This window comes from Carassius auratus, chromosome 4 (genome assembly GCF_003368295.1).
Source record: "Carassius auratus strain Wakin chromosome 4, ASM336829v1, whole genome shotgun sequence".
NCBI classification, from domain to species: domain Eukaryota; kingdom Metazoa; phylum Chordata; class Actinopteri; order Cypriniformes; family Cyprinidae; genus Carassius; species Carassius auratus.
The window spans coordinates 2,587,034-2,613,716 of NC_039246.1; the positions used below are offsets into that span (position 1 = coordinate 2,587,034).

The 26,683-nt window shown below is 38.5% G+C and overlaps 2 protein-coding genes across 2 annotated transcripts in view; one reads left to right on the top strand and one right to left on the bottom strand.

Annotated features, from left to right (window-relative positions):
* Nucleotides 1-26,683, bottom strand: part of LOC113066531 (gastrula zinc finger protein XlCGF57.1-like) — a 1,043,158-nt gene that overhangs the window by 725,095 nt on the left and 291,380 nt on the right. The gene's annotated exons all lie outside the window — the stretch shown is intronic.
* The window catches only part of LOC113065853 (NLR family CARD domain-containing protein 3), a 48,043-nt gene that overhangs the window by 11,557 nt on the left and 9,803 nt on the right, over nt 1-26,683 (top strand). Inside the window, exon 7 of the mRNA XM_026237405.1 lies at nt 2,395-2,568. Coding sequence (XP_026093190.1) covers nt 2,395-2,568 — 174 coding nt within the window. The remainder of the gene's footprint in view (nt 1-2,394; nt 2,569-26,683) is intronic.

A 26,683-nucleotide genomic window follows, 5' to 3' on the forward strand; every position in this document is an offset into this window, starting at 1 on the left:
TCCCAACGAAAAAGGGTCACGATCGTGTGTTGGAACCACAGGCGGTGAGTAAAACTGCTTAAAATATCTCTGCCTCCTTGTTAGTGCGTCCCCTCCCATGCCGGAGACCCGGGTTCGAGCCCCGCTCGGAGCGAGTCGTTGCTGCTGCTGCTCTCGTTCAGTTTCAGCCTCGGGATCTGATTCTGGATCATAAATAAATGGCTGAATCTGACTGTAAGCCATGGTTTGTTTTGGATGATGGTTTTTCCCTCACGGTAATGTCACAGTTTCATCATGCTCTCAACGCAAAAGCCTACTGGCACTCGTGATTCTTTAGCTCCGCCCACACGTCACGCCTCCAGCCGGTCGTGTTTTTCCGGGAAAAATCGGTACAGACTATCTTTCTCTTATGAATATAATAAAACTAAAGACTTTTTGGAGTTATGAAGGATGCAGTACTACTCTATAGGTACTCAAGATTAACAGGATATTGAGTGAAAACGAGCATTTCACCCCCCCCTTTAAGAATGACCTTGTGTTCATCCACTAACTGGGCTAACAGCAAACACTGTTCCTCTGTCCAGTTTGGCTTTCTCGTCCTCCTTGGTTTTGATTCCATGTTTGATACATTAAAACCAACATTCAAACCACCACTTAAATAGGACAGCAATCACTGTAACTGGAAAGAGTGGAACAATTTTTATCATTCTAAGCCAATCAAATACCTTATAGGAAATTACAAGCATGGTAAATAAAAAAAGGATTTATATACACACATATAATGTGTGTGTGTGTGTGTGTGAGAGAGAGAGAGAGAGAGAGAGAGAGAGAGAATGGTCAAATAGGAAAAATTACGCATGTAAATTCAAAGTGAGAATAAGAATAGACCCTATACTTAAAATCACTCTTTTTTTCCTTCTTGTACAACCAACAAATCACAGTCTTCAAAAGATTGTGTCATACATAGCAACGGGGTCAACCCCGCCTCCTCACTAAGATGAAAGTTATTTGTCTTTTCCTTACTCAGAGTTGCTCTCAGATCGGTCCTGAATCGCTCTTAAGCTAAGACTCCTACGTAAAAGTTTTTAAGCTAAATTAAGAGTTTTCTGAGAGGATTCTTAGAATCTTTATGAATACGGGCCCTGTTCTTTAAATAAAACAAGGCACATAGCTGACACCTGATAGTCACCTGATTAAAAACACCTCTGAAGAGATGGACTCTAATATTACCTTCAAATTACCAGCAAATCCTAGAGATTCACATACTTTTTGCTGCTCACAGATATCTAAAATAAAATGACAAAGTATATATTTTCATCTCATTTGTTTGATTGGGTTCTCTTTATCAACTTTCATGACTGAATCTGTTGATTTTTTGTGTTATATTTATGCATAAATATAGATAATTCTAATGGGTCAACAAAATTCCAAGCAGCACTGTACATCTATATACTGAAATACATAAAATACACAAATATGTGTGTAAATCATCAAACATTTTACTTAAAAAAAAAATGTATTGTTAGGTTGATTTACAACCTGAGGGGGATTAATTATCTTTAGAGTTCTCGCTCTGTGTGTGCATGTGTGTGTTTGTGTGTAAGAGACTGAGTGAGTGACAAATAATGCATGGTGCTTATGTAGGCATGCCATTGAAAACAAATTCTGCTATGCTTGTCCACTCGGACCTTGTGTGCAGACAATATCCAGTCAGAAATACTGTCTGCCTTTTTAATATCAAGACTATCCCACTCTTTACAGTCTCATTCATTCACTTCCTTCATTAATCCCACCTGCTGAAAGCTGCATGAAAAAAGTGAATGTACCCTCAAAATGTTCCAAAGTATAAAATAAATAAAACAAAGTATATGTTTCAGTCCTGTCACTTTTTTTTACATACTTTTACACTTTTTTTGCTGTAAAAAATCTATTTTCGCTATTACCACAAACAAGCTACAAATCTGAGTTTATTAGCTCTATGCAACCATAGAAACATCAGTGGTTTGCTGTCATGATTCTCTCGAGCAACACGAAATGTGCAATAAACACGCACTTTACTCGGTACAGAAAATGTATTATTATTTTAAACCTTTTATTAGCTCATGTAGGCTGTACAACAAATTAATTGCTGATCTCTATTGATGTCTAATTTTTGTAATAGATAATTTCTTAGTAAAGTGTGAGAGATCTGGCAAGCCTCATGATTTTTGTCAAAAAGCCGGGTGTGGCCCATGAGCCATAGGTTCCCAACCGCTGGTGTAGGCTAATATGGCCAAAGAAGAGCTTTTGTTTTATTGTTAAATGTTCATTTAAAACAGCCTATTATCAGTGTATTATGTTGCTGTTACCCCTCATTTGCTCATCTCTACTACCAGATAAACATTAATATTGCTGTTTGCTTTGTTCTCCACACAGCCTACAGTCCTGTAATCTCACTTCTCTGTCCTGTAAGAGTTTGTCATCAGTTTTACAATCATCAAAATCCATCCTGAGAGAACTGGACCTGAGTAACAATGACCTGATGGATTCAGGAGTGAAGCTGCTTTCTCATGGACTGAAGAGTCCAAACTGTCAGCTGGAGATACTGAGGTAAATTGCTTTCCATAAAATAAATAAAAAAATTTGGTGTGATTATCAAATAGTAAAGCTTGTGGTGTACTTATATAAACATACACCATGTTAATCTGTTAATTTACATGCAAGCAGCTCCATCTCAAGAAAATGCAGTGAGTTTGGGTCACATATAACATGGATGTATAAATGCAACAAGCTTTAAACATCTTTCCAGCTTTTTTTAATTTGGACATCTCAATCACTTTGACCTTAACAAGTGCTGTTTGACAACTGAGGCAGACCAACTTAAAAAATTAAATTTTAAAACAAAATTAAATTGGAACAACAAACCAAATGGTCCAGCATAAAACACAGTTTTCAGTAACAGTCTCAGGTGTTCTCAGGTGCACAGCAGTGTAGTTCCATTTTGAGTCAAAACACAGCGGAAAAGCTGGGAGATTGTAAAAGAGTGGTAAGGGAATTATTCAGATGAATATATGAATTCATTATATGAAAGTACCTATGAAGGTTTTGACTGTCTTCAGAAACAATTTGACGGGATTTTGTTTTCATCTTTGCTCCATGTAATAGCTTACCTAATGCAGTGGTTCTCAATTCCAGTCCTTGTGCCCCCCCCCGCACTTTTAGTATGTTTCCCTTATGGCTTCAGACATTTGTACTATTCAATCATTAGTGCCATGTAAAGTGGACATCACGATATTCCACCATGATTTCAGTTTGAAGCAAACGTACTGTAGGCTATATGTTAGATTCAAAGTGCATTGAAGTGTGCGAGACAGTAAGTGATTGGAGTGATGTGATTTTGTCTGTAGCTATGAGCCGATTTCTTTTAAGTCGGAGCTCCAAGAACGTTCTGCTACCGCTTAGTCACAAATGTTACGCCAACTCATGCATTAAACATAATTAGGGACGAGTGCGCAAGGTTAAAGCATGTTGTAAGTTTGTTAATCTCTGCTCTAACATGCTGCTACATTGCTGCACAGTGTTAATTTCGTTACCTATTTTTAATTAAGTCTTAGTCTTGTGCCAAATGTCCTAGTTAGTTTTAGTCATATTTAGTCATTCACATATCTTTTTTTGTTAGTCAAGTTTTAGTAGACTAAAAGTTTTTTAATTTTAGTCTAGTTTTAGTCAAATTTTAGTCTTTTTTAAAAAAAAATAACGGTAGCACTTTATTTTACAGTCCTGTTCCTCATGTACATACTATGTACTTATTATAGTAATTACAATAACTATGTAATAACTAGTTACTAACCCTGAACCTACCCCTAAACCTAACCCTACCCCATGTAGTTACCTTGTGTTACCAGAACTTTCTTAGATAAATACACTGTAAGTACACTATAAGTACATGTTAGTACACGTACTGTAAAATAAAGTGCAACCAAAATAACATTATTACTGAGATAATTACTGATAAACATTTCAGTAAAAAAAATATTTCACATATCTCAAACATTGGTTAAATGTCATAATTACCTGACAAAATACACTTGTTGAATGATTTTTGTTGAATTCAAATGTTAAACGTGTCTGGTTTTCAATTTCTGATTTAGGAGACACATTCACAAATGATTAACCTGATCACATTTTTTTACTTAATTGATACTGCTTTTAATCATAATGCAAAGACCGGTCATCGGGACATAAGCTATCATGTACAATAAAAGAGCCAGCGACAGGAAATATAATTTAACACAAAAAGCCTGCCTAGCCGGTGGACTTGCACTCAGGATTTTTTTTTTTTTAAAGCGGCGTGTGGACGAATTCTTTCTACGCACAAACTATTTTATTTCTTGATAACAGACTGCTGCTTACTATAACACACAAATATCAATAATAATAATAATAATAATAATAATAATAATGCATTTAATTTCATGACGCCTTTCAGGACACCCAAGATCACCTTACAAGCAATATACAGGTCACTGCATAAGAAAAACCATACATCAAACAAATAGCATATACATATAAAGTGCATTTAAGTCTCAATAAAACATGTTATAAAAATAACTGCGAACATTGAGGGGAAGAGAGTTCCATAGGCGGGGGGCAATATAACTAAAAGATCTGGCACCCATAGTTGTAAGTCAAATCTGAGGTACCACAAAAGTAATTGAAGATGAAGATCTAAGTGCACGTTAAGGAGTGTAAACCTGGAGAAGTTGAGTAAGGTATTGTGGTGCAAGATTATGAAGTGCCTTATAAGTGAGTAGCAAGATTTTGAATTCAACTCTGTATTTTACTGGAAGCCAGTGCAGTTGCTGGAAGACTGGAGAAATGTGATCAGTATAAGGTGTTATAGAATTCTGAACCAATTGAAGCTTATGCAGCAATTTGGAGGGAATTCCTGTGAGAAGAGCATTGCAGCATTGTAGTCTATATGTGAGGTGACTAGTGCGTGAATGAGAACTGAGGGACAGAAATGATTTATATTGCGCAAATGGAAGTATGCAATCCATGTGATATTATTAATTTGAGCTTTAAATGATAGTGTGCTATCCATGATGACACCCAAACTTTTAACCTGAGAGGAAGGACAGACTGCAGTATTGTCGATGTGTAAAGAGAAACAATTAGATTAAACACAACAGATATAGTGCCAACAAGCAGAGCCTCCGTTTTATTGCCATTTACTTTCAAGAAGTTTGCTGAAAGCCAATTTTTAATTTCAGCTAAACAGCTTGACAAAGATGGCGGAGGAAAAGAGTAGACAGTTTGGTTTTGGTAGACAGGTAAAGTTGGGTGTCATCCACATAACAGTGAAAATTAACCCTCTGGAGTCTAAGGGTATTTTTGGGGCCTGGAGAAGTTTTGTCATGCCCTGATATTTGTGCTTTTTTCAGTTTCTTATAAATATCTAAATGGGTAAAGTCTAATATCACTGTAATCAGCACAAACTGGGCTATAATAATATGTGAAATGCATGCATGTACATGATTGTATTTTTGAGAAAAAAAATGTTATGCATGGTTAGTGAAAAACTAAAAATGTTAAATCACTTGAATAAGGCCATAAAACACATACATAACATTGGTTCCCGGGATTGTTGAGAACTGGAGCTTGTAGCCTAGAATTTTTCTTTCTAAATTATGTGAAAATGTTCTTGTTTACTCACTCACAGAAAACAATATATTGATTTAAATTTTCTAAGACACTTTTTGTTGGTAAAAGTCATATGCGAGTAGGCGTCAACTATCATGAATATCATTGTGATTTACACCTGAGAAGACAAAGGCCTGCATAATGAGCTGCATAATGAGCCTCTAATTCAACTGTGTCACTGAGGAGGACTTACAAGAAAGAATGTGAGAACAAAATAAATCTATATCATTTTATGTTTGTAGTTTATTAAGAATATATTTAATTATCCCACAACATAATTTAATATCCACTTGGGGGAGCAGTTAAACAGTTTATTAGGGACAATCAAAGCTGACTTTCAAACAAATTTTTAGGCATCCTTACTCCAGTCACACAATCCTTCAGAAATCCTTTTAACAATCTTATTTTCTACAAAAAAAAAACAAAAACATTTATTATCATCATCATCATCATTATTATTATTATTAATGTTGAAAAGAGCTGAAAATATTTTTCAGGTTTTTTTAGGGGGAATAAATTGAAAGAACTGCATTGTTTTTACATTTGTTAGAGTTATCTCTATTTGTCACATTTATATTATTTACATCAAGCTTTTGAATGGTATAGTATTGTATACTGTTATTGAAACTTCATAATGTTTCACTTGATTATACATTTAGTCAGGAATTATAGTTTGGAAAAAGTATCTGTAAAAAGTCTAACTAGTAAAATGTTTACACGTTATGTGAAAACTAGTACAAATAAGTAAAAAGAGACTTACTCATGTTTATGATCTCTGCTGAATAAAGTGCTTCATTCTTTTTTCTGAGGAAATCCATTTCTCAAATCCTCAACCACATCACATCTTTTTGGAGTGATTTATGTCTTATTCCTCTCATCGCGAAGCAAACAGTAAAATAAAATAAAAACTCGAAGAACAGTCTGGCTGCTTTTTCTTCTGTGTGGGCGTATTCAAGCCGCGCGCTTCTGTTTGAATCTGAATAGCGCGTTAGGCGCGGGGGCGTGGTCACATTAAATATAATGAGCGGAGATATGAAAAATAGACATCGCGTTGTTTTCATATGGATTACTTTATCTTAGAATATTTGTTTTCGACAGCACCTGTTTAGTTTAAAAGTAGACATTTCAGGCTTTCTATAGATATCTCTCTCATATCTCTTCGTTGAGTATTCACGGAGTTACAGTTCATTTTAATGACGTGTTTGTACATGACGATCAGCGGAGACAAAGACTGCAGACAGCATACCTTGTTTGTTATCTTTATTTTATAAGTGCACAAAGGTGTTTTGTTATTATGTCTGTATCCAAAAAAAAAGTACACCCTTTACAGATTCGATTGATGTATTGCTCTTATCTGTACGATTAAAACTGAGAGTGTAATTTAAGTTCTTTTCGGGGTTATCCGGAGAAAATGACTCAAAACGCATATATGCGTTAATGGACTCGAGAGGGTTAATACCATATTTCCTTAAAATATCACCAAGAGGGAGCATATATATAATGAAAAGAAGCGGGCCCAAAACAGAACTCTGGGGAACACCAGTGGTGACTGTAGATGTTCTTGAACTAAAACCTTTTAATTGAATACGCTGACTGTGCCCAGATAGATATGGCCTAAGCCAAGACAGAGCAGTGGCAGTAATACCAATAGAAATTAATCTGTCGATAAGTACGTTATGTGAGACAGTATCAAAGGCAGTGCTTAAGTCAAGAAGGACAAGTATAGTTAAAAGCCCCAGAGTCAGCTGCCAACAGTAGATCATTGGTTATCAGTGCTGTGGTGGGGTCAAAAACCAGATTGGAATGTTTCATACAAGTTATTATTGGACAGATGTTCTTTTCACATTTTTCAACTAATTTAGAGATAAATGGTAAATTGGACGAAAATTTTGGTTTCTTAAGTATGGGTGAAATAATAGCAGATTTAAGAGATGAAGATACAAAACCAGAACCAAGTGAAACATGACATTTTTTTATTAATCAACGGCAAAAGGGCTGGTAAACAAGCTTTTACTAACGGAGTTGGTAGAGGGTCTAACTGACAATTCAAAGATTTAGATTTACCTATCCGACCCACTATCTCTGAAGTAGTTGGTTGAGTAAAGTTAGAGAAATCAGAGTGGAGCGGTGTGTGAGTGATAGACTGACAGGAGTCATTGTGAAGAGTACCAGTAAGTAATTGCTGATGTACATTTTCAACCTTAGATGCAAAAAAAGTCAAAAAGTGGTCACATAGGTAATTGGAATACATATCAGATGGCAAAGAATCAGGTGGTTTCAGAATATTGTTTACCACCAAGAAAAGAGACCTAGAATTCCCATTGCTAACTACAATTACGTTGGAGTAGTAATCAGATTTAGCTTTAGTTAGTGCATTTTTATAATTTTGAATATGTTCAGCATACATTTCTTTATGAACAGTAAGGCCAGACTTGACGTACAGCCGCTCTAACCTACGGCCTTTAGTTTTAAGTTCATGCAGTTCAGGAATAAACCAAGGAGCTTTTCAGTTCGAGTTTTCACAGGTGCAAATTCATCTAAAATCATGTTCAGTCCATCATCGTAATATTTTACCAGTTCATCAACAGTAGAGAAATCTGATTTACTGGAGAAGATGGCAAGTTCATCTGCCAAAGTATGCAAATATTGTTCTTAATATTCTGAAATGTAATCGAGCGCCACTGTTTTACCTTAAAGTAGACAGTTTGACACAAAATGACACCAGAATGTGATCTGATATGGATAGATCAGAAACAGAAACAATTAAAAGATGTTATACCATAGCAGCAAACAAGATCAAGAGTATGTCCCTTAGTATGAGTGGGCAGTGTGTTAAATTGTTGTATACCAAAGCAATCCAAACATGATAAAAATTAGCTCGTAAATGCATTACTGACATTATCTGTATTATTGTTAAAATCACCCAGAAGGATAACATTTGAAGATATGGAACACAGATAAGTCAAGAGTTCAGATAGTTCAGTTAAAAAGGCATTATTACTCTTGGGAGGGCGGTAGATAGTTGTGAGGATGGTAGGAATCGCACCATTGATTTTTATGTCAATTGACTCAAAAGAAGAATATGTAGTCAAAGTTAACTGGGATACTTTCAATTTCTTTTTATGAAGTATTGCTAGTCCCCCTTCCTTTCCCGTATCACGAGATTTACAAAAATAACTATATCCTGGGGGAACAGACTGGTTTAGATGGAAAAATTAATCTGGTTTCTGCAATGTCTCAGTTAGACAGAAAAAGTCAAACTCATGGTCAGAGACTAGATCATACACCAGGGGTCCTTTAGTGGAAAGCATTCGTATATTAAGTAATCCAAAGGAAAAATAGTTTTTACCGGAATCGTTGCCAACCGATCTGGCCGGGTTGATTAATACACTGCTATTGACAGTCCGTGTAACCCTCCTAGGCGGCCGTGGTTTAGATGACCAAAAGGACCGTAGCTAATAGTGCCAGTGTTCACCTGGGAGCAGCTGACCTAGCCTCTTCCTTCGACCTAGCATGTCGTCGTCACTTGTCACTCGTGTTCGCTTTGGGTTATGTGTGTTCAGCAGTTTTGTGTTGCAGCCACAGGCTGGCAGCAACAGGAGCATGAGACCTGTAACTTGAGCAACAGCGCGAAGCCGCAAACTCGTTCTGAATATTTTAAAGGAATAACAGCTGATGAAAAAGCAGAGATGATTGTAGACGAAAATGAAGAGAGATTTTATCTTAGTTTTTATTTTATACAAAATATTTTCATCTCGTCTTTTTTCATCAACAATAATGCATGTTAATTTAGTCTTAGTCAGTGTTTTTGGACAGTGGTGCAGTCTTGTCATTCTCTCATATTAGTCATGAAAAAAAGTTTGTTGATGAACATATTTTGTCTCGTCTCGTCTGACGAAATGAACACTAGCTGCACATGGACGGAGCACACAAGCTTACACATGATGTAGCCTACAGATCACGCATACATTCAGGAATGAAAAAACCTGAAAAGTTACAGCATATTCTCTCTGTTTCTGAATTGACTACCCTCAGCTTTGCCATAGTAGAGAGAGACGTTTTTGAGAGCAGTCAATTAAACATTTAACATGGACTTGGGCTAATTGTAGTGTTCCAATAAATTATGTTTTAGTAACAAGTTTTGGGAGGAACACGTCAGATATTTAGCCTAGTCAACATTTGTGGACAACAATCAAGTAATCAATACCACAGTATAAATACAGCTGACTAAGTCGTGGTATTGCCAAGACTTGAGGTTGTGGGTTCAAGTTTCGGTCCGGTAATACCACGATTTCAGCAAGGCACCGAACCCCCAATTGCTCCCCAGGCGCTGCAGCATAAATAGCTACTCAATGCTCCGGGTGTGTGTTCACTGCTGCGTGTGTGCACTTTGGATGGGTTAAGTGCAGAGCATGAATTCTGAGTATGGGTCACAATACTTGGCTGTATGTCACTTCACTTTCACTTTCTTTTATCCATTGAAAAAAAAAATTACCTCAAATATGCCTCACCGTACTCCACCATCCTCTGCCGCAAGGCTTAGCTCCCAGCGTCTATCAAGCCCTGGCAACAGGCCATCAGCAAACCTGGGGCGCACCCCGGATCCTACCGCCGGGGTGCCCGCGACGTCGACTGCAGCCCAGCCTCTCACCGCTGCTTCCATCCCAACAGCTCAGGGGGCTGTAGCTCAAGGAAGCACTTGGCCATCTCCACTGGCTATCTCAGCCCCGTCGCATGGAACTTTTAATCCAGACCCCGCAGCCCAGGCAAGTGCTTGGTTGAACTGTAACCATTGTCATGTAATAACGTGTAATGTTTTAGTGTCACTAAATTGTCTGATGTAGCTTGATGCTAACGTTAGCTCTAATGCTACTAATAACAGGTGCATTTCTTCTTCATAATGCATTTCTGTCACAATAATTCACATAAGGTTGTAAGAAAATGTTTTGTTGCATTTTTATAGTAAGAATTTTGATAAATAAGGGCTAAATGCACTGAAGTGAGATTGCAGTTTAGTGGATTGTAAAGCTTGAAATACCTAAACAAAGGCTAATAAAGGTGAAATAAATAAAAGAATAATGATAAAAGAATAATGCAGATAATGTGTCATACCTGGTGGAGGTGTGAAAGACTCGTTTGGTGAGAACAATAGAATCACGAATGGGAGTATCCATAGCCAAAAACACATACAGAGCACAAAGGAGTGGATCACTTCCTCCTCACTCTTAACCTCAACATGATCCCTGACACATCACTTACCCCTCCACATGTCATCTTTCGACGTAACCTACACACACTTTCACCCTCCCGGCTATCTGCAATGGTTTCATCTTCACTTCCTACCCCTAAACTGTTTGCATCTTTGGATGCTAACAGTGCTACTGATACTTTCTGCTCCACTCTTACATCTTGTTTAGACACTGTTTGCCCCTTATCTTCCAGGCCAGCCCGTAACACCCCTTCTGCCCCTTGGTTATCTGATGTTCTACGCGAACACCGTTCTAAGCTTAGAGCTTCTGAAAGGGTGTGGCGCAAGTCCAAAAATACTACTGATCTTATTGTGTATCAGTCACTCCTATCTTCTTTCTCTGCTAATGTTTCCTCTGCTAAAAGGACATACTACCATAACAAAATTAACAATTCATCTAACTCTCGCATGCTTTTTAAAACATTTTCCTCACTTCTTTGTCCTCCTCCTCCTCCTCCTGCTTCATCTCTAATAGCTGACGACTTTGCAACGTTTTTCATTAATAAAATTAAACACATTAGTGCACAATTTTCCACACCACAATCAGTCAAGCTCATATCACCAGCAAACTTACACTCATTTACATCCTTCTCTTCACTCTCTGAGGCAGAAGTGTCAAAACTCATCCTTTCTAATCACCCTACAACTTGCCCGCTTGATCCAATTCCATCTCATCTCCTTCAAGCCATTTCTCCTGAAGTTGTACCTCACTCACATCATCAACACTTCCCTCCACACTGGTATTTTTCCCTCATCATTTAGACAGGCACTTAGACAGGCAAACTCCACTACTTAAGAAACCCAACCTCAACCCATCTCTTTTAGAGAAATACAGACCAGTTTCACTTCTTCATTTTATTGCAAAAACACTTGAACGAGCTGTGTTCAAACAAGTCTCTACATTTCTCACACACAACAATCTCCTTGACAGCAACCAATCTGGCTTCAGAAGTGGACATTCAACTGAGACGGCCTTGCTCTCAGTTGTTGAAGCTCTAAGACTGGCAAGAGCAGAATCCAAATCTTCAATACTTATCCTGCTTGATCTGTCTGCTGCTTTTGACACGGTTAACCACCAGATCCTCCTATCAACGCTACTGGCGAAAGGCATCTCAGGAACAACACTTCAATGGTTTGAGTCTTAGCTATCAGATAGGTCCTTCAAAGTATCTTGGAGAGGTGAGGTGTCCAAGTCTCAACATCTAACTACTGGGGTGCCTCAGGGCTCAGTTCTTGGACCACTTCTCTACTCTGTCTACATGGCATCATTAGGTTCTGTCATTCAGAAACATGGCTTTTCATACCACTGCTATGCTGATGACACTCAACTCTACCTCTCATTCCATCCTGATGATCCGACGGTAGCTATTCGCATCTCAGCTTGTCTAACTGACATTTCTTCCTGGATGATGGACCATCACCTTCAACTCAACCTTGCCAAGACAGAACTGCTTGTGATTCCAGCAAACCCATCGTTCCATCACAATTTCACCATCAAGTTAGGCACATCAACCATAACTCCTTCAAAAACAGCTAGAAGCCTTGGAGTTATGATTGATGATCAGCTGACTTTCTCAGACCACATTGCTAAAACTGTCCGATCCTGCAGATTTGCTTTATTCAACATCAAGAAGATCAAGCCCTTTCTTTCGGAACATGCTGCACAACTCCTTGTTCAAGCTCTTGTTCTGTCCAGGCTGGACTATTGCAATGTCCTCTTGGCAGGTCTTCCAGCCAATTCTATCAAACCTTTACAATTAATTCAGAACGCGGCAGCAAGATTAATTTTTAATGAGCCAAAAAGAATACACGTCACACCTCTGTTTATCAATTTGCACTGGCTTCCAATAGCTGCTCGCATAAAATTCAAGGCATTGATGTTTGCCTACAAAACTACCACTGTCTCTGCACCCATTTACCTAAATTGGTTACTTCAGACTTATGTGCCCTCTAGAAGCTTGCGTTCTGCAAGTGAACGTCGCTTGATTGTGCCATCCCAAAGAAGCACAAAGTCACTTTTACGGACTTTTAAATTAAATATTCCCTCCTGGTGGAATGAACTCCCCAACTCAATCCGAGCAGCTGAGTCCTTAGCCATCTTCAAGAATCGTCTTAAAACACATCTCTTCCATCTTTATTTGACCCTCTAACTTTAACACTCACTATTCTAATTCTATTCTTTAAAAAAACTACCTTTCTAATCTTTTTGTATTCTATTTTCTTTTAATTTATTATGCAATTGTATATGTATGTGTGTGTGTGTGTGTGTGTGTAAAGACCTCTAACTAGCTTGCTCTATTCTTTTATTTTTTTTTTATTCCATCTGTTCCAATAAATTTTATTTATTATATTAGTTAAAATCCCATGCTACGTGTACTCTGTTAACCTAACTGAGACTTGTTGTAGCACTTATATATCATTGCTCTTTTTGTTGTTTTTGATTGCTTCCACTGTCTTCATCTGTAAGTCGCTTTGGATAAAAGCGTCTGCTAAATGAATAAATGTAAATATAAATCTAAATGTTACATGTGTGATCTTACAGAGATGGCAAGTCCCATAAATCAATCTGATTAGCCTTCTGTAAAAACACACATGACATGGCCTTAGAAAATATTTCATGAAATTCACATTTTAACATATTATATTATGATATTTTCATATGAAGCTTTGGTAGACTTGTGGCTTTAGCTACACTGTGTTTCTAAACTCATATACTACATCAACATTTTTTTTATACATTTAAAAAATATGTTTTTAATATTTTTATTTTTATTCTTATTTTTTATGTTTGAGCTTATATATCTCTATTATCATAACAGTCTGAGTGATTCTGATTCCTGAACAGTAAACTTTGAAGTGTCAGCTTTGTCAGAAAGAATCATGAGCAGAAACATTTTTATTTTGGGTATGTAATTTGTGTCTCCATGCCAAAAAATGGGGGATTACTGGTTAGGGGTAAAAAAACATGCATCAAATGAAAATAGGTGATTAATCCGTTAAAACGCAATTTATACATGACTTATATATTTTTTCCTCTCACAAACGTAGTGGGTTAGTTCACCAAAAAAGCAAATTATGTCATTAATAACTCAATAACTTGAAACGGTTCTTGTCTCCAATAAGCATTAATCCAGAAATGACTTAAGCTGTTAACTTTTTTAATGTGGCTGACACTCCCTCTGAGTTCAAACAAACCAATATCCCGGAGTAATTCATTTACTCAAACAGTACACTGACTGAACTGCTGTGAAGAGAGAACTGAAGATGAACAACGAGCCGAGGCAGATGATCAACAAAAGATTGACTCATTCTCGAGTCAAGAACCGGTTACATTGGTTTTCGGATCACCAGTAGTGATGGGAAGTTCGGTTTGTTTGAACTCAGAGGGAGTGTCAGCCACATTAAAAAAGTTAACAGCTTAATTCATTTGTGGATTAATGTGTATTGGAGACGCGAACCATTTAAAACGATTCAGTTCGATTTGGTGAACTGGTTCAAGAAGAACCGGTTACATCGAGTGATTTGTTCGCGAACCAGAGATCATTGAACTGTTGTGTTTTGAACTCGCTCTCAACAGACACGGAAGAGAAGACAATGCTGAATAAAGTCATAGTTTTTGCCATTATTGGACCAAAATGTATTTTTAATGCTTCAAAAAATACTAACTCACCCTCTGATGTCACATGGACGACTTTGAAGATGTTTTTATTACCTTTCTGGACATGGACAGTATACCGTGCAAACAGTTTCAATGGAGGGACTGACAGCTCTCGGACTAAATCTAAAATATGGGTTTGGAACGACATGAGGGTGAGTTATTAATGACAAAATTTTTATTTTTTCGGTGAACTAACCCTTTAATTTATTTTTTTGTGTGTTAAAAAAACATGCAGCAAACGAAAAAAGGCGATTTATCCACTTAAATGTGTTACTGTGAGATAACAGTAATTATAATTATTATATACTTAGGAACAGAGTCTGGGCCTAGTCTAGGCTATCCAGGTTTTTTTTCCATTGCATCTGACTTAGTGCTTCACATTTACTTCACGTGCTCTGGCGCAGATCTGTCTCTCGTGTTGCTCAGCTGTGGACTATTTAAAAATGTTTGAAATAAAGGTTGCAGCCCCATTTTATACAGGAATCGTTCATTTAAAAAAAAATCGAATTATATTGTTAGTTCTAATTTTATTGTTAACACAAGTTTATTTAGGCTATTTAACATGCACTGTGACATTTTAACATATGAACTCCTTCACATTTTAAGGGAATAAATAAGGGAAAAAATAAGGTACAATCCAAGTATTTGTTTTGCTTCACCTATTTATGTAGTCTACAATTATTAAAAAAGATAATAATAATAAAATAGCATTGGATGTTAGAGCATAACAACTGAAGGTCTATGAAATGTTAGCCAATAAAGCATTTTTAAACAATGGGACTTGAAGATTTGAACTAAAATATTATTTCAACCAAATAGCCTGTGAATAAATAAAATGCATACTTGTCAATGAAAGAACACTTATATAGTGTAGGTTTCTGGTGTTCAATATAATGAGCTCCAGTTTAAGAATAGCCCTAGACTGGTTTCTCTCTCTCTCTCTCTCTCTCTCTCTCTCTCTCTCTCCCTCTCTATTTAACTATCTATTTAACAGCATTAACTTAGAAGGAAATACTCTTCCTTCAGACAGACTGAATGTTTTCCTGCCTTGCTAAATGTTGGGTCAGTTAGCGGAGTCACCTTGCACAGTGAGGCGGGAGCAGCTGCAGAGGATTCCGCTTGGTATTAAAGCCTTCCGCAAATGCTACGATGACAAATAACAATGATTTTTGTAAATAATGATTAATTATCAGTTGATAATTTGTTATTATTATGGTCTTGTGAAAATAATAATATGGGCTGCGAGAAAATAATTAATAGGGCTGCTGAGTGCAGGCATGTTTCAACCCAGTAACATGCAAAGTGCAAGTGCAAAGTGCAATGCAAGTCTTAATATATTCCGTGCTCAAGCACATCCATTAAGTTTGCCACAAAGCACATGCAGAAGTAGCCTAATAATTGTGAAAAAGGAGAAATTTTAATTATTTATTAATAAACCAATGTTTTCTTGTTGGCTGCAAGATGAAATTCACAGTGCTGGCTCTCTCCGACGAGAGATATGCAACATTCAAAGATTACACAATGCTTTTGTTTTCATTTAAAATAAATGTCAAGCTTTCTGTAGATATATTTTTCATGTATGTGAGACACCACAATTTTAAGTATATTCATTATCAGGAAAAAAATTCAGTGATGAGAGAGCTCTTCCCTGTTATTAATCCGAATAAATAATTATCACACAAACACTTGAATATGAATATTAATTCACATTTTGCATATGCATTACAACGTAAATTATTTTTTATATGCAATTATCCAAAATAAAGCCAAACAAGATTTGTAATGAAGATAAAACAAATAAGAATAAATGCTGCACTCAGCATCACATGCGCAGCAAAAACCTTACACACATTTTTACACATCTGCATTTTAATGCAGCTGCAATAAAAATAAAAATAAATTATATGAAAGCAAGTAGGGCTGGGTGATAAATAGATTTTATCGATTAACTCGAATATGTAATTTACATCGGTTTGTTTGAATGAAAATCGGTTTTCTCTGTTCCTTTTACTGATTATTTTCAGGTTAAAGCAGGATTTAAACAGATACAGCACATTCACACGCAATCGCTTTAGCAATAATGCATTCAAACAAATGTAATCTTAAAGTGCTACTACATTATCGGCATGCTATCTGATTTTGAATGATTTAGAAATCTTTAAAGAACTTCATCGATCTGTTAAGATTAAATAACTGATGAAAATTTACTGTTATTTTCATCACAAACAAAATTTGAACATCAGAAAGCAGCAATTAAAGATTTAATGCTTACAATGTTATTAGTTTAGCATGTGGTAGGGGAAAAAAAAAAGTTTACACACAATAGCCTAAGCCACTTTGAAACTCTCCTGACATTTTTATTTTTTTATAGGCTACGTTAGGAACATAACATTTCAAACATACTGAAATACTTTATCCACGGAGTGAAGGCAGAGCTTGTTTCTGGTTTCAGTGAGCGCGGAGGGGAAGCTGTTACTGCTCCACTCTCACAGATTCTGCTGCCGAGTGAGAGAGATGTTTCACCCAACGAAATGAAGACAACCGCACAGCATATCCGCCAAAAAGCAACCTGCAGCAATGCTCGTTGCTCGGCTTGCCAAGCCTTACTTTTGTAGGTTGCATAATAATATGATGATATGATTATGCAGTCAATACAGATATTTAATAAAAACATTAAAAACAAGCAGGGTTGTAACATATCCCATTAAAAATGCCAGGTCTACACCGGACACGAGTGGCCTGCACAGACAGTGTCTGCTCTATTTACAAATTATATAAGAAAAAAATATATATATATCGGCATAACGAGATCGAAATATAGACTAGAAAATATATTTACACTTGCTCTGTCCTCCGTCCATGACACTGACTGACTGTGGAGCTGAAGTTTTAATCTGAACAGCTCTTAACGCAGAGTGGATGGTTTGATGCATGATGGGCTAGTATTAACAATAATAATAAAATAAAATAAATGTCTTTCCAGCATTAGGGTAATAACATTACTGTTTTTATTTTATCATCTTGTCTCAGTTATAAATTTTACTAGTAAATGAATGATAACAAACTATATTAAAACTTGATTTGAAAAATGTCCTTGTCATTTGAATATTGATTTTAAAATCGATTTAAATCATAAATCAGATTTTTTCAGAAAAAGTCTGGGAATTTTTTTTTTAGGCCATATGCTATCACTTACTGTAAATATCACTTTTCAATTTGGTTGCAATTCATCGTTTGACAGCCCTACTCAGAATGTTTTCCATTTGTTCCATGAGTTTGGATAAAGTGACAAATTGAGGATTATTTACCTAGCATTACTAAACTTTATATTAAATAAAAAATAAACTGCACACTGACATGTATAATTGTGTGTTTGTGTTAGTGCATATATAAGGAGAAAGAAGTAATATAAGATCTTGAAAATATTTGTGTAAAAACAACATAGTTATAGGTCACACTGAATAATTCCAAACAACTACTCAATGTATCCAAAATTACTAAACCATTCTGAATCCAATCCAATCCAATCCGCTTTATTTATATAGCACAATTTAAATAACACAAGGTTTCCAAAGTGCTCTACACCACAACAATAAAAGACACAATAGGATAAAAAGATAAACACAATAAAAATAAAAGTAATAGAATAAGATAAAACAACATGAAATTATAGAAATAAAATAAAATAAAATAAATAAATAAAATGCACTGCACACACAACACATTTAAATCACATTAATCACGATTACTTGGTGTTAAAAGCCAGAGTAAAGATTTTAAGCAGAGTTTTAAAATGAAACAGTGAGGAGACTTGTCTGATGTGTAATGGCAATACATTCCATAGTTTTGGAGCTGCAACAGCAAAAGCTCTTTCTCCTCTGAGTTTTAGCCTAGTTCTAGGCACTGTCAGGAGCAGCTGGTCAGCTGACCTGAGAGAGCGGCTGGGAATGTAGGGGTGCAGCAACTTGGCGAGATACGGTGGGGCAAGGCCATTCAAGGCTTTAAAAGCAAATAAGAGTAGTTTAAATTGAATCCTAAAATGCACAGGCAGCCAGTGGAGTGAAGCTAAAATAGGTGAAATGTGCTCATACTTTCTGGTGCCAGTTAAAAGACGAGCAGCAGCATTTTGAACCAGTTGCAGACGGGCAATGGAGGACCCATTAACCCCCAAATAAAGTGCATTGCAGTAGTCCAGCCGAGTGGTCACAAAGGCATGAATTACTGTTTCAAAGTGCTGTTTCTGAAGGACTGGTTTAATTTTTCCAGCTGCCTTAACTGGAAAAAGCTGGACTTCACTACGGCTTTAATCTGGTTGTCAAACTTAAGGTCAGTGTCCACCTTTACCCCTAGAGTAGTAATAATTTGCTTGTGATACTGTGCTAAGGAACCCAGATCAACCAACGGGGTCACAGAAGTGCCACTACCACTAAAGACCATGACTTCTGTCTTTTTTCATTAAAATAAAAAAAATTAAGAGACATCCAAGCCTTAATGTCATGTAAACACGCTAGCAATGGCTTAACACAGTAGGAGTCTGACTTTCTAAGAGGGACATAGATCTGACTGTCATCTGCATAGCAATGAAAATAAATACCATGCTTCCTGAGAATTGAACCAAGTGGGAGTAGATAGAGGGAAAATAAGAGAGTGCCAAGCACAGAGCCCTGTGGCACCCCATGTGACAAGGGAGCAGTCGAGGAAACAAAGTCAGCAAGGCCAACACAGAAAGTACGCTGGGACAAGTAGGACCTAAACCATTCTAACACTGTACTACTGATGCCCACCCACTGCTCCAAACAGGTAATCAGTATTTCATGATCTACTGTATCAAAAGCAGCAGTCAAATCTAAAAGTACAAGGACAACACAGTGACCCGAGTCAGTAGCTAAAAAAATTTCATTAAAGACTCTTAAAAGTGCTGATTCAGTGCTATATAATGTTTTAAAACCGGATTGGAAAATCTCAATAATATTATGTTCATTTATAAAGTCCATGAGCTGGGAATAGACAATCTTTTCCAAAATTTTAGAAAGGAAAGGCAATTTGGAAATAGGCCTAAAATTGGCCAAAACAGTAGGATCCAGCCCAGGTTTTTTCAACAAGGGCTGCACAACAGCATGTTTAAAATTAACAGGAACCACTCCCGAGAACAGACTGCTATTAATAACTGTAGTAAATGATGGTCCAATAATCGGTAAAACCTCTTTAAGAAGTCGAGGATAGACAGTATCACCCGTAGAACCTGAGGGCTTCAAATGACCAACAATCTCCTGCACAAAGGGCAAAGTCACAGGCTCAAAAGTGTCGAGAACAGCAGAGCAGGGGACAAACACTGAAGGATCGAAACCAGGGGGTGAAATAAGTGCTCTGGCAGAAAATACTTTATCAATGAAGAAATGGAGAACGTTTTCACACACAGCCAGGGATGCATCAATTGCAACAGTCAGTGGTGCATTCAGAGCAGAATTAATAACCTTAAACAAAACACAAGGCTTGCAGGAGTTCAACAGGACAATATTAGAAAAATATTTTCTTTTAGCCTCTCTCACAGTGGATTGGTAATGGCGCCAGCGAGCCCTTAATATTTGAAAAGACACTTGTAATTTGTCCTTTTTCCACTTTCTCTCAGCTCTTCGACACTGCTGTCTGGAAGCACGAGTGGATTCATTCAGCCAGGGCTCAGACTTAGTTTTTGTCCGTCTGATTTTTAATGGAGCCGCTATGTCAATGGCAGTTTGACAGGTGTCGAGAAACCAAGAGTTCAAAGCCTCAGTATCATTATACACACTTTCAGGCATGATGCAGTTTTGACTGAAAGCAGTCGAGAAGTAAGCAGCAGTGGAGGGGTTAATAACTCGGCAAGTACGAGCGGCAGCACAAGGTTTAACTGTTTGACAGCAAACAGTAACTTCAAATAGTACTGGCATGTGATCAGAGAAAAAAGCATCACAGATCTTCAGATTACAAACAGGCAAACCATAAGAAAAAACCAGATCAAGTGTGTGACCACGTTCATGTGTCGGCCCGGTTACAGATTGGACAAGATTAAAAGAGTCAATGATATTTGTCATATTTTGGCTATGAAATGCCATGGACTGTAGACTCTCATGTGCTCCTCCACTGTATCAATCCAGTAGGAGATAATTTGGATTACTACATTCTGGGACACATCAAAGAGTTCTGCAAGATTTCCTTTAAGTAAATTCAACTTTAGCTTCATCATGGTCATTATGTTTGTCCAATAAAAATTCATTCTGACATTAGGAACAGTTTTTATCAATTACGGGTCATCTCCAAACTTAAATCATTTTTGTCTTTTCAAGATTTGGAGAAGGTTATTCATGCTTTTATTACTTCTCGTTTAATTTAATGTATTTCACTGTACTCAGGTCTTCCTCAGTCATCGCTTTCACAGATTCAGTTGGTACAAAATGCAGCTTCAAATCTGCTGACTGGGACAGAGAAATGTGACTATGTCAGTCCAATTTTAGCTTCTCTTCACTGGCTTCCGGTCCATTTTAGAGTTCAGTTTAAGATTCTGTTCTTTGTTTTTAAAGCTCTTAATAATCAAGCTCCATCTTATCTTAAAGATCCTATTATCACTTTGCCATCTACCAGACTTTTAAGATCCACTGACAGGGTTCTTTTATCTGTCCCTCATTCCCATTTGAAAACTAAGAGCGACCCCCGTCTGTGGGACCAATTGCCTCTAAACTGCTGCCTTTCATCTTCCATTACCATTTTTAAATCAGGTTGAAAATTTATCTTTTCTTCTAAGCATTTTAATTTCACTTCATTGTTGTTTTATTGTATTATATGTCTTGTTTGCTTCTTTTCTGTTTCCATTTTATTTTACATTGTTCAGCACTTTGAATAGCTTTGCTATGTTTAATGTGCTATATAAATAAAATTTACTTACTATTCAAATTTGATCCATTATTTGCATCTTTAAATTGGAAGTGTAGAATCGCTGGACATATTTAACATGTTCTTTAAAGACTCGCCATGCACTCTTCTGGTGTTCCTCCCTCCCTCTTGTTACCGCCCTCACTTCTCTTGATTGTTTGATTCTGCTTACCTGAATTCAATGTTTGTTCATCTCTCGCTCTATTTATTACCCTCTTTGGTGTCGAATGGTGCCAGTTCTCCAATTCACAAGTGGCCATGCCATTGAGCACCCTCTGTCGGGTGGTTTTTGCAAGGACATTTTAATTGCTCATTGTTTCTGTTGGAACATTTGCCCTAATACCCCGGCTGATTTTTGTTCTTTTAGAGGGAGTTCCTTTTTGGACTTATTAAAAAATAAATGGGTCTCCTGCTGAAGCCTGCATCTGTCACTGTGTTGTGTGCCCGACAAAACCTGTATACATTTCTTTGTTCTACTGAACACACACAGCAGGATATTAGGAACAATGTTAATATACAAACTATTCTTGAATCCCATTTACAAAAACCATTTAAAATTCTCATAACATTATATCTTACTACTATTGACGTGAACGGGAACCAAGATTTGCTTGGTAACAAACATTCTTCTAAATGTCATCCTTTATATTCAGCAGCAAAAATAAATGAACACAGGTTTGGAACAATTCGAGAGTAAGTAAATGACAATTTTAATTTGAGCTATCCCTCTATGCAATTTTTTGCAACATTTTTCTACTGTCATCAACATCAACAACAGCTTAGCACTAAATATTATTCAAGCCCAATTGGAGTGTCATTGATAAAGAAATAGTATAAACAATGCATTTTGTTAGTGCATGTTACAACAAAAATGTGTAGAGTGAGGGCCTATACCAGTGTGATGAAGCGACGCCACTGCTCGCTTCTGGTGAAGGGAATTAAAGGTAACTTGGGTCCGTGTGGATGTAAATAAGTGATGGCTTACTCGCAGAGCACTCTTGTGCAAGGTGTAATTTATTTACAGTGCCAAAACACAGACGATCCACAGTGAAATATATAGATATATATATATACAGGTGAACACAAAAACCTAAAAAGTACCAAAATAAATAAAAATAAACAAAGATGAAAACTTCCCAAAACGTATCCACAGTAAACGGTTTGCTTGAGGCACCGCAGTTGCACTCTCGCTCTGACTTGGTTAACAAGTCCTGATTATGTGTCTGGCCTCCCTTTTTATAGGCCAGACTCCGCCTTCTTTGAGAACACCCATTGAGAGGTATAGATATAATATTTAAATTCTTACCAGTTATATTATACCCACCCAAAATGTTTATTAATCTGCATTTCTCACTGGTAATTATCACTTAAATACATTGTAATAATGCATCATTATTAACAACACCGAAACACATAAATACCAAACACTTAAATCACATATAATCCCCTCTTAATCACAAGACAATGGTTTCACCGGCTTCGGCGGCACTGCGCAGGCGCGACCCCCCCTGTTATGCCACAAGTATCCGCTCTTCGTCTGCTCGGTTTGGCCGACACAACGTTTACCCGCCAAAGCCCGACTACGCATAATATAACAAACAAATGAACGTACAAAGACACGTGAACAACACACAAGACACGGACGATGTGTGTGTGTGTGTGTGTGTGTGTGTGTGTGTATGAAATGATCGGGTATGCTTATGGACTGAAGGGGTAATGTGGTGTGGAGAAATGTCCGTGATCCATCGGACCAGCGTGTGCACCCGCGTTGCCGATGGAGAAACAACAGGTGAGGACAGGAATGAAGAGTGAATGGGGTATGTATGCAAATATGTTTATATGTGCGTGCCAGTGCTGCTCCCTCAGCGGTGACAATAAGACAGATTTGTCACATTACCTTCCCCCTCTTCAAGCCGAGTACTGGCCGGAAACCTGGACAGATAGTCGGCAACCACGTTTAGCCTTCCAGGTTTGTGCCGGATCTTAAAGTTAAAGGGCTGCAATGAAAGGTACCATCTCATGACTCTGGCATTGTGATCTTTCATCGAATGTATCCAGGTCAGGGCTCGGTGATCTGTCTCCAGGTCAAACTCTCTTCCGAGGAGGTAATACCTTAAGCTTTCCAGGGCCCATTTAATAGCGAGGCACTCCTTTTCAACTGCTGAGTAGCGAGTCTCCCTTGGCAAAAGCTTACGGCTGAGGTATACAACTGGCCTCTCATTTTCCCGGGTTCCCTGCACCAGGACTGCCCCAAGTCCGGTAGCGGAGGCATCTACCTGGACTAGGAACCTTTGCGTAAAGTCAGGACTTTGCAGGACCGGACTGGAGCACATCTTCTCCTTCAAAGCTTGAAATGCAGTCTCACAGTCTTTGGTCCACGGGACCGGATTTGCTATGCCTTTGCTCAGCAGGTTGGTCAGGGGTGCGGCAACAGAGGCGAAATTCGGGACGAACCGTCGGTACCAGCCCACCAGTCCTAGAAATGACCTCACTTCCTTCTTGGTATTTGGTCTGGGACTTTGCCGGATGGCCTCCATCTTGTCAACTTGAGGACGTAGTTGCCCATTGCCCAGATGATAACCCAGATAGTTTGCCTCTTGTTTTGCCCACTCACATTTTGTCACATTTAATGTTAATCCCGCTTCTGTTATCCTTTCCAAGGTCTGTCTCATGTGCTGTAAGTGCTCCTCCCAGGAGTTGCTATGTATGACTACATCATCCAGATACGCTGCAGACCACTCCTCACATCCTTGCAAGACTCTGTCCATTAACCTCTGAAATGTTGCTGGAGCTCCATGCAGTCCGAAAGGAAGAACAGTAAAATGGAAGAGCCCCAACGGAGTCTTGAAAGCGGTGTAGGGTCTGGAAGTTGGCTCTAGGGGTACTTGCCAATATCCTTTGCAGAGATCTAGGGTAGTGATGTACTTGGCTTTTCCTATTCTCTCCAGCAGATCATCTATTCGTGGCATTGGGTATGCATCAAATTTGGATTGGGCATTGAGCTTACGGAAGTCGATGCAGACACGTAAAGATCCATCCTTCTTTGGGACGATAACCATAGGACTGCACCAGTCACTCAACGATGGCTCAATCACTCCCAGCTCTTTCATCATCTCAATTTCCTTCCTTAGGGGTTCCACCAGTCTCTCAGGTACACGATAAGGTCTCTGTCGGGATGGGGTGGAGTCGGTAAGGTGTATGGTGTGGTGTATTATCTCTGTCTGTCCAGGCCTCTGACAAAACAGAGTCGGGAACTGGTCTAGTAGGTTCTGCAATTCTTGGCGCTTGATGTCCTCTAAGTGAGTTAGACTCACCACAGATGCTTGCCTCTCTGCAACCTCAGACCCATCTTCCTCCTCCACATCTTCCACCATCCGTACCATCAACGCTGACTCAGGTTTTTTCCCTGGTGATTCCTTCCATTCTCTTAACAGGTTAAGGTGGTAGGTTTGCTTGGACTTCCCCTTGTCGGGATGGTGGATCTCGTAAGTCACTGGCCCCATCTTACGGACCACAGTGTATGGCCCTTGCCATTTCGCCAGTAGCTTGTGTGTTGAGGTTGGTAGTAAGAGTAATACCTTTTGACCTGGTTGGAACTGCCGTAGTCTTGCATGCTGATCATACCACCGCTTTTGTGCTTGTTGTTTCGCCTGCAGGTTTTCTTTTGCTTGTTCCCGGTACTGCTCTAGACGGTCTCTCATCTCCAACACATACTGTACAATGCCTTTCTCCTTGGTTTTGGCTGCAGGACTCTCCTCCCAGCTCTTTCGCAGGAGGTCCAGCGGTCCTTGCACTTGCCAACCATAAAGTAGCTCAAACGGTGAGAAACCTGTCGACGCTTGAGGAACTTCTCTGTAAGCAAAAAGGACAAAAGGTAGCCACCTGTCCCAATCTCGCCCCGTGTCTGCAACAAACTTCCGCAGCATATTTTTGAGGGTCTGGTTGAACCTCTCCACCAGGCCATCGGTCTGTGGGTGGTATGGGCTTGTTCTAATAGCGGTAATGCCCAACTGTCGGTTCAGTTGCCCCATGAGCTTTGACGTAAAGTTTGTCCCTTGGTCCGTCAAGATCTCCTCTGGTATTCCTACCCTGGAGAAGAGTTGTACAAGGCAATGGACAATTTTTGGTGTGGTGATGGTACGGAGTGGGAAAGCCTCTGGATACCTTGTTGCATAGTCACTGATTACCAGGATGTACTGGTGACCTGTACTGCTTCTCTCCAGTGGCCCCACAATGTCCATAGCAATCCGCCTGAAAGGTTCAGAAATCACAGGGAGAGGTTGCAAGGGTGCTTTGCTCCGCCGGGTCACAGCACTGGTTTTTTGACATATAGTGCATGTGTTGCAGTGTGTCAGTACATCAGTATATAATGTTGGCCAGTGAAACCGTGAGCTGATGCGTGCATATGTCTTTTGTTGGCCTAGATGCCCAGCCCACGGAACTGTGTGTGCTAAGTGCAAGACAAGTGGACGACAACAAGTTGGTACAACAAGACGAGTCACATCATTGACTTGCAAATACAACACATTATTCAACAGCTCATACCTCTCATTACACAGATTCGATGGTTTATCCAAAGCAGTTTTCTCAAACAAAGGTTTCAACGTCTCATCATTTCTTTGTAACTCAGCAATATTCCCTGGTACCTGCCAGCCACTAACATCGAGACCCTCCACAGAAGGCTCAGAGACTGGGGTACCGAGGTACTTCTCAAGCCTTCTTTGTCGGCGTGACTTTTTCGGGCCCTTAGTCCCGCCCTGCAACAGACTACAATCAAGATCTGGCAGTGGCTGAAGACCTGCCCTGGCTTGCGACCGAGTAATGGCGGAACAAGAGACTTCTACTGGGTTTACAATGGCTTTTCCAGAGACTTTAACAGTGGCTTGTAACAGTTCATTCAACACTGGTAAGTCTTGTCCCAGAATCATGTCTGTAGGCAAACTGTCAACTATAGCAACATTCAACAGGTACACTTGATCTTGTACTTCCACCAATACCTCAGCTCTGGGGTACTGCTTCACATCTCCATGCACACATTGAATAGAGGCAGTATTTAGATAGTCAACATTTGTTACATAACAGGATTTCAACATTGACATAGAGCATCCAGTGTCCAATAATGCATGTACGGAATGTCCATTAATAGTCACTTTGCACATTGTTAGATTCTCCCTCACAGAATCTAGTTCAAAGTCTCCCTCTCTTGGCAC